Raw genomic sequence first — 13,554 nt, 5'->3', positions numbered from 1 at the left:
GAGGAAGAAAGTTGGGAGGCAATTACTTTTCTGTGAAAATATCAACTCTTATAGGCTTTGAAATTTTTATGTGCATATTTTACTGTGTGTGTGTGTGTGTGTATGTATATATGTACGTGTATTTTTTCAAAAAGGCCATTATGAAAGTAACCAAGAAGAGGGCATGGAGTTGGAAGAATATAAAGCCAAGGACAGAATACTGGAGAATGCCACTATGTAAAGGACAGGTGGAGGAAGAAAGTGTATCAAATAAACTGAAGAATAGGAAGAGAAAGAGGGAAACAAAACAAAACAAAACGGGAGAAAACAGTTTCATAAAAATGAACGGATGAGAGATTTGTCATGAAGAAAAATGTAAATACATTAAACTATTAACAGTGACTTGGGTCTACGTTTCCTGAAATAAAATTCATTTTTTGAAATTAAACAAGGAAATGTTTAAAAGGAAGAACATAATGACAGATGAGGCAGAGAGGGTACATAAGATAAGACTCTAAAGAGTTTCTGCTGTATTTGGCAATTGAAAGGATACTGGTGAGCTTAATGGTGGATATCTGAGAGAATTACAGGAGCAGAAAAGAGATCATAGTAGACTAAGACTCATAGGTGGGAACTGAACAATGAGAACACTTGGACACCGGAAGGGGAATATCATACACTGGGGTCTGTTGTGGGGTGGGGTGAGGGGGGAGGGATAGCATTAGGAGATATACCTAATGTAAATGATGAGTTAATGGGTGCAGCACAACAACATGGCACATGTATACATATGTAACAAACCTGCACATTGTGCACATGTACCCTAGAACTTGAAGTATAATAAAAAAAAAAAAAAGAAAAGAAATAGAGGGTAAAGGAGCAAGACAACAAATGTAGTCTACTCTCTCAAAAAATTAGAAGAGAGCATATGTAAAGAGGCTTTTTTGGTTTTGTTATTGTTTGTTTTTTAAAGAACAGCAGGGCTGAGGGAAACGAGCCAGTAGGGAAGCAGCAGATGAAATATAGGTGAAGGAATAGCCAGAGGTTGGAAGGTGGGCAGAGGTTAGGAACAAGGACAAAAGTGGGAGTGGACAGAGGTAGGGAAACAGAGACAGGAAGGAAAGCAGAGGAGAGGAAGAAGAGGGCAGAGGTAAGGAGTTCCAATACAAATTTTTATGAATGTCACTATTCACCTTTAGGGGATACTAGAGTACCAATGTATTGCTCTGAAAACAAATAAAGGACATTTTCTTTTAAAGATGAGGATGGGTCAGGGGCAGTGGCTCATGCTATGATCTTAGCACTTTGGGAGGCCAAGGTGGGAGAATTACTTGAGGCCAGGAGTTTAAGACCAACCTGGCCAACACAGCGAGACCCTGTCTCTTTAAGAAAAAAAAAAGATGAGGATGAAGGTAAACAAAAGCCTCATATAATAGCCACACAATGTATTAGGAGGATACTATTAAAATGTTTATAATAATTAGGGAATATTTACTTTTTAATATTAAGTGAAAAAAGGACATAATGGATACATGTACATGTATGAAAATGTGGTGATAATTTTTATTTTATTCTTTATACATTTCCCCCAACTCGTTTTTGTTATTTTTATTTTATTTATTTATAACTTTTTTATTTTCTTTCTCCACTTTTTAATGTTATTTAATCTTTATTATCTTCTATTTTATGGCACTGTCTTGTATGATCTCCTAATTCTTTAACAATGAATTAGCATATAATCAGAAAAAATGCTTTTATTTCTTTTGAAAGAAAGTAAGCACCACACCTTAACATAGATATGTCACTAAATAAATGAAAAAGTTCTGTTAAGTATTAGCAGGGACATAATTTCTTTCTTTCTTTCTTTTTTTTTTTTTTTTTGAGATGGAGTCTTGCTCTGTCGCCCAGGCTAGAGTGCAATGGCACAATCTTCGGCTCACTACAACCTCCGCCTCCCAGGTTCAAGCAATTCTCCTGCCTCAGCCTGCGGAGTAACTGGGATTACAGGCACCTGCCACCGCGCCCAGTTAATTTTTGTATTTTTAGTAGAGACGGGGTTTCACCACATTGGCCAGGCTGGTCTCTTGGCCAGGCTGGTCTCGAACTCCTGACCTCGTGATCCACCTGCCTTGGCCTCCCAAAGTGCTGGGATTACAAGCGTGAGCCACCGTGCCTGGCCAGCAGGGACATAATTTCTTTAAAAGGCATCAACAAGTCTATGGGAAAGAAGATAAGAAATAAAAGCAAGTTGATGACTTCTGCTTTGTAGAAGCTTTTACAAACAATTTTAGAATCAGAGAAATCTTAGACTGTCTGTCCTAAGACCTAAGAAATGGTCCCTGGGCTTATGTAGTCTAAAACCTTCATCTTGCAGAATTGCAAGATGAGATACAAGAAGGTAAAATAACCCATGCAGGGTCACAAAGTTACTGGCAGATGGGACCCAGGTATCTTAACTTCCAGGTCAGCATTTCTACTGAGATATCAAAAGATTCCATTTTTTTTCTAATGTGCCATATGCAAATTACTTCCAGGTTGGTATTAGCCTAATTAATGTAATTGTTTCAAGGTTGAGCCTTAAAGAAATACATGTAATATAAGCCAATGTGATAAAAGCTTATGCCTTCATAAGGTATCAATTCACAAAAAACTTATTACCATCTCTAAACTCAGAGCAAAGTTAAGAAGTGAAAATAATCTAATTTATAGATTACTGTGGACACCAAAATAAACTTATAAACTTAAAAAAACTATACCCATCCTAAGCCTCCCCAGTTTAAACTTAGATACCAAGAAAAACTTCAGTGCTACATATTTGAATAAATCCCTTGCTATCACCCTATGAGGCAGTTAATAATCTGGAAGAAACAAACTTGTGCTGAATCTTCAAACACCATTAATAACATGCAAGAATGTTGATTCATGTGGGTCCTCAAATTTAAATGAGCCTCAAGATACTAGAGATAAATGTAGCAGTCATTTTCAGCATTCAGAAAGAGTGTTTAGAATTCACGGCTTTAAAAAAGTAAGCTTTAATGTCTATATATTACTCAAACTCAGGAAATACACTACATATTTTCAGTCAGATCTAAAATTATAATTCCCAAATAAGTCCTTTGCTCTTAAATCAAGCATCAGAGAAGCAGTAAGCCCACTCAATCTGGGGTACTGCCCCTCCCCCTCCTCTAACATTGTGATATGAATAACACCACTGTAGGTAACTTCAAAATAGATAAAACTTTAAGTCCTGTGTCCTGGGATTTGCACTCAAGTCTTCAGAGCAGACTACCTCAGAAAGTTCTACCTTTACTAACCAAAAATTATCTAGAGTGACGTTTGAGATTATTCCTAATGTAAAATGCAATGATCAACCAGAGAGAAGGCTAAGAGTATGTCTTAAGACTAATGGCTTTAGTGAAAATAAAAAGGATATTTTATCCAATACAAGTTGTCAACAATGATAAAACTTCAATAAGGGAAAATTAAAAGTAAGAGACCTCAGGTTCCCAATTTTGTATGTATTTTCTTTCAGGTTAAGTCTGGCTAAGGATGTACTCGGAAAATTACTCTAGTTTGCACTCTTGAACCTATCTGGTTTAAAGCTCTAAAGTTTATCATTGTGTCCATTTACATTCTGACACTTCATTTTCTCCTTTTATTCACTTATCATCCATTCCATCTTTTAGGACACAGAATCTTTACAAAGCAGATAATTCTAACACTATATAGTGCTCCTTCATTTATCTTCACAGTGGGAAAAGGAAAGGAAAAATATTCCCAAGCACCAGTCACTTACCAGAACATTGTACTCAATGCAGATATAAAGTCCTCGATAACTGGAACAATGGGAGTTTCTACTTTTGGTCAAGTGGATTTGCAAAGGTACTGATTTTCATTTAGGTGAGAGGATCAGAATTTGCTGGAAAATCTTTTAAAATTACCTATGAATGACAAACTACTTGTGGACTACATTATCCCCAACTTTGCATTCTGTTGTTTCCTTGCTCCTCTTAGAATCACTCTCTCAGGAACCTCAACTACTAAATGAGTGTATGTGGAATACTTCAGGTGGGTTATGGCAGAACAAAGACTTTAAGTGCTTAGGGAACACAGAGGCAGGTACCAATGCCCTCATTTTCCAGATAGCTAAGAATCCCATATGAACCAATTTACAGTTCCCTGGATCAGGTAAGTAAGAAATGTTAGAGTAATTTAGTCTAAGACAAAAGAAAGGATTCTGTATCAACCATCAGAAACATACAAGCCTACACACAGAGTTCCCAAATTATAAATGACCTACTAATAAAAAAGACCACTCTAACCTTTTCCCCATTCATAATTTATACCCCATGCTTCTTTCACACTCCACCACCATAGTTGTGATGAACTGTTTTAAATAAACAAAAAAACAAAAAAATCTCTTTAAGTTTCTAGGGAAACTGAAATCTAACATGGGGCAGGAAGAAGTTGCAATGCCCTGCAAAATATTCAGGCTCCCCCACAAAAATATTTACCTTTACTTTCTTGAAATGTTTGTTGCTTAAAAATCTACTAATTAAGTTAACAAAAGTTGTCTTTCTTTCTGCTTACATAACAGGTGCTAATAAATATTTATTTAAAATGTGAGTCAAATATTCATGATTTAAAAATTAAAAATAACATATAAAAAGATACACATAAATATATACCAGGAAAAGTCTCATTCCCACTCAATTTTCCATCTATCCAGTTCCTAACATGTTCATTAGTCTCTTATCTTTCCAATTTCTTTATGCAAATTAAAATACATTGATATTCCATCAAGCTATCCTAGGTGAGGAGACTTGGGCTGAGCTGGCAGGCACTGGTGGGTGCTAGGCCAGAGGACCTGGTCTGGCTGTCTCTCACTGGCTTTCTCAAAATGGCCATTGTTCTGAGAGGGCATACATTTGTACATGTAACCTTGAAACATGAATTCCTGATTTCAGGCTCCATTATGGCTGGGGATCTACTATCCTCACCTGGCCTGTGTGTAGAGGAAGACTCGTCCCTCCATAGGAAGAGAAGGCCCAATCCACTGCTTCCTAAGAGTGGGCTGGGCACAACAGGTTCTACTGTAACTGCCAAATGGAGCAACACCTAACTAAAGAATATCAAAGCCCAGAGTGAGAACATTCCTCCCTTTCCAGTTTTCCTCCAACTTCTTTTTTATTTTTTTATTTTTATTTTGAGACGGAGTCTCACTTCGTCGCCAGGCTGAGAGTGCAGTGGCGCGATCTTGGCTCACTGCAACCTCCACCTTCCAGGTTCAAGCAATTCTCCTGCCTCAGCCTCCCGAATAGCTGGGACTATAGGCGTGCACCACCACACCCAGCTAATTTTTGTATTTTTAGTAGAGACGGGGTTTCACCATGTTGGCCAGGATGGTCTCGAGCTCTTGACCTCGTGATCCATCTGCCTCGGCCTCCCAAAGTACTGGGATTACAGGTGCGAGCCACCGTGCCCAGCCCCTCCAACTTCTTATTATGGAGAAAGTCTGTGTTTTAATGATGGATTTTTAAAATAGACTTTTTAAGAGCAGTTTTAGGTCTACAGAAAATTAAGCAGAGAGTTCCATATATTTTTCTTCTCTCCTCTGCCCCTGATTCCTGACACAGAGCTCCTAAAACCCTTGTAAATAAACATGCTAGGAGACTCTTGTTTCCATATTTGGTCTTTTTTGTTTTGTTCCCTATATTTGGTCATGGACCCTGGTGTTGACACAGAGCTACTGAAACCTTTGTAATTTCTTGAGTGATAAGAGTATCTGAGGCTGGGCGAGGTGGCTCACACCTGTAATCCCAGCACTTTGGGAGGCCAAGGTGGGCGGATCACTAGAGGTCAGGAGTTCGAGATCAGCCTGACCAACATGGTGAAACCCCATCTCTACTAAAAATACAAAATTAGCTGGGCATGGTGATGCACGTCTGTAATCCCAGCTACTCAGGAGGCTGAGGCAGGAGACTCGCTTGAACCTGGGAGGCAGAGGCTGCAGTGAGCCGAAACCATGCCATTGCACTCCAGCCTGGGCGACAGGATGAGATTCCATCTCAAATACATATATATATATATATATATATATGATAAAAAAAAAACAGTATCTGACACAGAACTCCTAAATCACTTGGAATTTCCCAGGTAATAAGAGCATCTTTTATTCTAATCAGGCAATTCTTGGTGAGATCCTAGATGGGGGCTGGTTACCACAAAGACCAAGCCATGATTAGAAGCTAATAACTTTAAGTCCTACTCCCACCCTCCGGGAAGGGGAGAGAAACTAGAGAATGAATTAATAATCAATCATGCCTACATGAAGAACCCTCCATAAAAATCCCTAAAAGATGGGGTTCACAGAGCTTCTGGGTGGGTGCCATGTGCCAGGAAGGTGACAAACTCCAACTCCATGAGGACAGAAGTTCCTGTGCTCAGGACTCTTTCAGACCTTCCCCTATGTACCTCTTCATGGCTATTCACCTTTATTCTTTGTAATTTCCTTTATAATAAACCAGTAAACATATTTCCGTGAGTTCTGTGAACCATTCTAGTAGATTATTGAATCCAAGGAGGGGGTTGTGGGAACTTCCAATTGGTGACAACCTGAACTTGCAACTAGCATCTGAGGTGGGGGCATTCTTGTGGGACTGAACTCTTTACCTGTGACATCTGGGTTAACTCCAGGCAGATAGTGTTAAAAGTGATTTGAATTAAGGGACACCTAGCTGGTACTGGGGAATATGTTGATATGAGAAAACCTCCCACACATCTGGTGTCAAAAATGAAGCTCTGGAAGTATTGAGAATCGTGAGAATACAGAAGCAAACAGTCTGTTTTTCCCTATACAACGCATCCTTGCTTTTCCATATGAACTTTAGAATCACTGTTAATATCCATCAAATAACTTGAAATTTTGATTGGGATTGTATTGAATCTATAGACCAAGTTGGGAAGAAATGACACCTAAACAATATTGAGTCTTCCTGTCTATAAACATGGAATATCTCTCCATTTATTTAGATCTTCTTTGATTTATTTGATCAGAGTTTTATCATTTTCCTCATAAAGATCTTGTATATACATTGTTAGATTTACTCTGAAGTGTCTCTTTTTGTTTGGTGTCACTATAAATGGTATTATATTTTTAATTTCAAATTTTAATTCTTTGTAGGTATATAGTAAAGCAATTGAGTTTTGTATATTAACCTCATATCCTGCAATCTTGCTATAATTACTTATTAATCCCAGGTTTTTGCTATTGTTGTTGATTTTGGGCATATTCTACATAGAAAGAGAACTAACAATATCCTACTTAGTCATGTCATCTGTGAACAAAGACAGCTTTATTTTTTCTTCCTAATCTGTATATCTTTTATTTCCTATTCTCATCTTATTGCATCAATTAGAACTTCCAGTATGATGTTGGACAGAGTGGTAAGTGGGGACATCCTTGCCCTGTTCCTGGTCTTAGGGGGAAGCATCTAGTTTCTCATCATTAAAGATGATGTTAGCTGTACGTTCTTTCAATAGATGTTCTTTATCAAATTGAGGATGTTTCCCTTTATTCCTAGTTCGCTCCAAGTTTTTATGATGGATGGGGTTTGGATTTTGTCAAATGCTTTTTCTGTACCTACTGATATGATCACGTGATTTTTCTTCTTTAGCCTGTTGATGTGATGGATTAATTGGCTTCTAAGGGTGACTAGCCCCGCATACCTGGGATAAATTCCACCTGGTTGTGGTGTTCATTATTTCTGCACAGTGTTGGATACAATTTGATAGTATTTTGTTGAGGATTTTGTATCTATATTCATGGTCTGTAAAGTTGTCTTTTTAAAATGTATAATAGGCTGAGAAATCTCAGAGCTATCAGTCAGTTACACTTAAGTGGTAATTAGTTTAATAAGATTATTGTTCTTCTGAAACCTAAAACTCTATCAACTGCAATGAGCCAGAGACATTACTGATCAGAGGGAAGACAAGGAACAATTAGGAAACCAGGTAGGTTTTAGCCTGTTGCAGTATCTCAAAAGCAAGAAAGCTGTAATTTATACTACTTTCCTCAGTTTTTAAGTTTTAAATCAGAGGAAAAAAAAAAATCAGCCCAAGAGGAGGGATATAACATCTGAGTGCCTGAAATAAAGTACTGTTCCCTTAAACTGGTTTTGTGAATACAATAGCCTTCTCTGAATTTTAACTTAAAGGTAATGCAGTCTAAGCCCCAGGTTCCATAACTTGTATACTGTTTTATAAGTCAAAGATAGTGAAGCTCTGTGGGGGTCAAGATTTTCTCTACCCAAGCCCAAGCCTGCTTCACCAACAACTCTTCATACCCCTATACTACTGCTATTTCTACTATGTTGAGTACAAAAAAAAAGAGTATCTTATTTATAAACTTTTTCTATCAGCAGTCTCCAAATTGTCTTTGTTTCTTCTTTTTGTTAGGTCATCTAAACAGCTGAAAACTGAACTCCTTCTGCTGGAATAAATCTGATCTGGCATGGGGACAGGAAACAGAAAGGCCGAGGGACAGCAGCCGGCTGTCCTGTGCCTAAAAGGGGAGAGGAGCTTTAACCTGAGGGCAAAGGGTGTTTGGAAGAGGAACTAAGAAGTCATAAGAAGTCCTGTCCACCTCCTTTAGGAACAGCTCTGCTGCTGGAACCTGTGATGTCATCTGCTGTTGGCTTTACATGGCTAAACAGATGCAGAAAGATACCCTCTGAGGGTTCCCCAAACTAACAGCAATTTAAAAACAGAATATAAAGTGTGCTCAGTAGATTTTTACAAATGGTATTCTGCACTTAATGCTGACCAAAAAAAGAGGACTGATTCATAATGTGAGAGTGTCAAGAGTTCTTCAGAGAAAGTGAATAGAAATAAGGGAGAGGAAAGCTGTGCAGTCTCAAATGTGCTAAACTTAAAAAAAAATTTCAAAAAGTTTACAAAAAGCATAAGAGAAAAAATTAGTATATTCTGATAGCTATAGCTTCTGAAAGGAACTCCACTTGAAAATGAAATAGTTAGCAATATCTGAATAAATTTGTGGTTTTCTAGGAAGCTCAAGTTTTAAGAAGCCACTAACAAAACAAGAAAAAGCAGATGAACTAAGTAGGGAATACACAGAAGTGGAATAAACACAGCCTATGTGTGCCCTCTTCATTCTTCCACTGCTCTCTGTCTGATCAGATCTTTCCAGGACCAGTTCAACTCTCCTCCACAAAACCTTCCTTCTCCAATCCTGATTATACTGACCTCTCCCCCTTCCCAACTCTGTGTATTTGGCGATTACTTTCTTGCCTCCCCAGTTCAACTTTCAGTTATGAGACTGCAAGGCCTATGTCACACACATCTTGGGGTCCCCAGGGTGCCTATAAATAGTGCCTCCTAAAGAGCAGATGATAAACATGTGCCAATGGAATCAAAGAAGCCAACCAGTGTTTTTAGAAGGAGGCTAAAGCAGATATAAAAAAACATAGATTTTGAGTATGCACTGTAAATTATACTAATACCCAATCCAATTCAAATCAATTATGTAACCAGTAGAATGAACAGGCACAGTCACCTGAAATTGCAAAAATAGCACAGTACCTGCAGGAGACTTTCTATAGCATGAAAGCCTCGAATTAAATTCAGAGCTCCACATAAAAGACTAAGGATAAATCCTACAATCCCTGACAGAGTTGCTGGTTCCAGTCGCTGGTGAGCTGGAAAATAAAAGAAATAGTTAGAAATGAACACAGGTAAAACAGAAATTCACTGCTCAACTTAAATGGGTCAAGCAGATACTTCATAGAATTATTTAACACCATATATTCACAATTAAATACTGTTGTAAAATGAAAAATGCTTGACAAAAGCTTCATTTCCCTGAAAAATTAACTTATTTTTCTCTTTTTCCTTTTTTTTTTTTTTGAGACAGGGTCACAGTCACAGCTCGCTACAAGCCTCAAACTCAAGGGCTCAAGCGACCCTCGTGCCTCAGATTCCCAACTATCTACGATTACAGGCATGTGCCACCATGCCTGGCTAATTTTTTCTTGAATTTTTGGTAGAGACAGAGTCTCACTATGTTGCCCAAGCTGGTCTTGAACTCCTGGCCTCAAGTGATCCTCTGACCTTGGCCTCCCAAAGTGCTGGTATTACAGGCATGAGACATTGCATCTGGCCTTTCTCTATGTTTTTAACAAAGACATGTAACTTGCATTTGGGATAGACAGTGCTAAGGGATGCTCACAACTGGCAGTAAATCATTTAGAAAAAACCTTACTGCATAAATATGTCTACTATTTGCAAGTAGGTGAAAGTATTTGTAAAGGTGACTTTGCTTGGAAATTCATTGCATAATCCTACTTTCTCTGAAAATGCTTAGGAAACATTTTTAAGTACAAACATAGCTTACTTTTAAGCAAAACTTTGCCTTATCTGGGTTCTAGGGCTATAAATATCACTGGATACGTGTGAAAGCTCATATATAATCAGCAATATGAACTCCAAAACAGAATGGAGTCTTATAGCTATGAAGTTCCTGGTCCTCTGAATAACACTGGAAGGTAAAAATGACAAAACACCAGCTGAATAAGTAACCATTTTAGTTTCATAAATACATTCCCTTATCTTCCAGGGCTTCAGCAGCACAAAAGTTATACAATAGCTTCCCTTCATCATCATCTTACGCTTAATAGAATTAACAACAGGGTCTACATGAAAACACAAAACTAAATACATAATCATCTAGACCTCAAACGGGAGACAGAGGGAAAGACAACAGAATCACATTTAGAGTATTTTATTTAAATCACTGAAGTGTAAACGCCCTAACAATTAAGTTAATGAGGTGGAACATTAATATAAGGGCGGGTTTAAATCTCTGCAACTTGTATTCAGCCATTATAGCAGAACATCTTCCTTAAACAGTTATAAAAACACAAGAATCTACATATCACAAAAAAGTATTTATTCCCCAAGTTCAGCAGAAAGTGCTTATATAACATTTTCTTAAACTTCTCTGGTGCCCAAGCTGCCTGCTCTCAATTTCCTTGATATTTTAATATGACAACAGAAAATTAAATGTCACTATTCAATATTGCTTCCAAGTGTTATATCAGTAAAGAAAAAAAATTTCACGATTTAAAAATCTATCTAATTCGTCTATACATTTAAAGGCATAAAAGCCTTTAAAAAGCATAAGTCTCCTTTAACAAGAACACAGTACACCTTTGCTGAAGGACAGCTGGCGTTGTGCCAAATCACTGTGGGGAAGAAATTCTAGAGATTCCCCCACTTCCGCCCCCACCCACTTCCCAGGTTCTGTGGCTTGTACCTTGAGAAGTTATCAAGAGAATACTCCATCTGCCCACAACATAAGAAGGTGACACTCCTTAATAATTTCTCATTTTAACAAACTGAACTAGATATTTAATCACATTTTAATGTATTAACTATTTGTTATTTTTTTTTACTTCAGTAAAACAGATTTTAGATCCACTATTATCCAAAAATGCTTAATTTGGCACCATTCTAGGTACTATAATATTCGGTGTAGAGTGTTTGTAACAATAACAAATGAGAGGCAGTGTAGAAAAACAATAATTTTGCTGAATCCAAAGCAGTGTCACCTGGTCAGTTTTTGTTTTGCTTTTGTTATTATTGCCTTCTCCTATAAAGTCTTTTCTTTAGTCTTCTTGAACCCAAGGATGGCATGTTGATAACAAAATTAAATGTTTCTGAAAATGTACCAATGGTTTATGGAGACTCTGCAAAAGTTCTTAAAGAAGTAAGAATAAACCCCTTAGAACCAAAGGAACCAAAGAGCTATTGGTTACAGTAAATTAATATATTTATTCAGTAAATACTTTCTGGCATGGTTCTGTGTAAGATGCTAAGCTTTAGAAGATACAAAAATTGAATTACATATTCTGCCCTCAAGGCACTTCTAGTCTTTTATAAAAGAGATAAAACAGATAAGTATATGAAAGTAATAAGCATTCTAAGCTAAAAGAGGCAAGGAATGATGAAGTGGAAAGATAAAGTAGGGGGAGGGTGGTCTAGAACCAGGAAAGAGCTTTGAAGACAGATAAAATGTAGTCAGGTACAAAGGGGAAGAAATGCATTCCACGCAGAGAAAAGAATGTGAATGTGATGGAGATGGAAATGGGAGAAACGAGTAACAACAGCATCAACAACTACTACTTCTACCAACAGTGACTGCTCTCAACACGCCAGGCACCAAGTGCTTTATATACTTGGTCTCACTGTATCCTTCCAACAACCCAATGCAGTAGGCACTATAATTATCCTGGTTTTCTGCCCCGCCCCGCCCCCTCCCCACCCCGCCCAGAATAGGAAAGATTTAGGGACATTAAATAATTTGCTCATGGGCACAAAGTAAGTACGTGAACTGGGATTTAGATGATTCTGGAATTCATGTTCTCAGCCATTCTGCTATAGGGCATTGCTAGTGGTTTGGTTTGGCTCAAAGCGATGTTTGTGACAAGTGGGGAGAAATAAGGTCAGAAAGGGAGGTGGACACAAATTGGTAGTATACAATTCTAGGCTAAGAATTATGGAAAATTAGACAATGGGGAACCACTGAAGAACAAGATTCTCATATGATGAAGGTTATACTTAATCTATTAATGGGTTGTAAAGAGATCAAAAAGTAAGGCAGGGAGAAATAATATTTTTCTGAGTACCTTCTCACTAGGCACACATTGTCTCATTTACCCTTCAGAATGGCATACTTCATGAGGTAGAAATGACTAACTTCTCTGTGACTGAACTGGAATGACTTTTCTGTGCCTAAACTTTCTCATCTGTAAATTAAGATTAAATTATTTTCTATAAGTCAGACAGCCAGAAGGGCCATCTTCACAATTAGCACTTAGGTCTATCTGACTGCAGAGCCCATGCTCTTTCTACAGTTCTACATTAGGAAGTTTGTAGGAGAGTCACTGCAAAAGACTGACTGAAATCAGGGCCTGAATCAGAATAGTCACAGTAGAAATGGGAATCTGAGTGCTTGGGAGTTCATTAAAGAATAAAGCTAAAATTAAAAAAAAAAAAAAGAAATGGGGAAAAAGAAGTAAGATGTCATGGAGGTTAAAATTATTAGACTTGGCAACTAATTAGATGTGGCAAACAAAAGGGGAAAAAAATTCAAATAAATGTTGAGGTTTTACCTCTAGGTGATCGGAAAGATGAGAGTACTGAGCAACAGATCCACAGGAAGAAACTTAAGTTTGATTAAAAATGGGGACATTTTAACATCATATTTGAGGTGATGGTGGGCCGTGTTTAACAAGCAACTGAAGAATGGAATAGCAGTAGAGCTGGAGAAGCAGACGAGGTCTGCAACTGAAGGGAAAGGTTTAAATGAGCGTCAAAGAAAGAAGCAGGCCAAGGGAAATCCTTGGTAAACACTGTCAGTAAGGGATGGAAGAAGAGTCAGGGAAGGCAGATGCAGGAGAATCAAGCGAAACCTAGGAAGGAGAGACCATCAAGAAGAAAGATATGGCTAACAGTGCCTATAGATAGGCCAAAAAAAATCTGACCTTAAAAAAGTAT

General features: G+C 37.8%; 1 protein-coding gene across 1 annotated transcript in view; it reads right to left on the bottom strand.

Annotated features, from left to right (window-relative positions):
- The window catches only part of SEC22A (SEC22 homolog A, vesicle trafficking protein), a 71,039-nt gene that overhangs the window by 18,720 nt on the left and 38,765 nt on the right, over positions 1-13,554 (bottom strand). The window contains exon 5 of the mRNA XM_003825209.6: positions 9,580-9,695. Coding sequence (XP_003825257.1) covers positions 9,580-9,695 — 116 coding nt within the window. The remainder of the gene's footprint in view (positions 1-9,579; positions 9,696-13,554) is intronic.

This window comes from Pan paniscus, chromosome 2 (genome assembly GCF_029289425.2).
Source record: "Pan paniscus chromosome 2, NHGRI_mPanPan1-v2.0_pri, whole genome shotgun sequence".
NCBI classification, from domain to species: Eukaryota; Metazoa; Chordata; class Mammalia; order Primates; family Hominidae; genus Pan; species Pan paniscus.
Note: the sequence above shows the minus strand (reverse complement) of the source record. Positions and strands in the feature narration are given on the sequence as shown.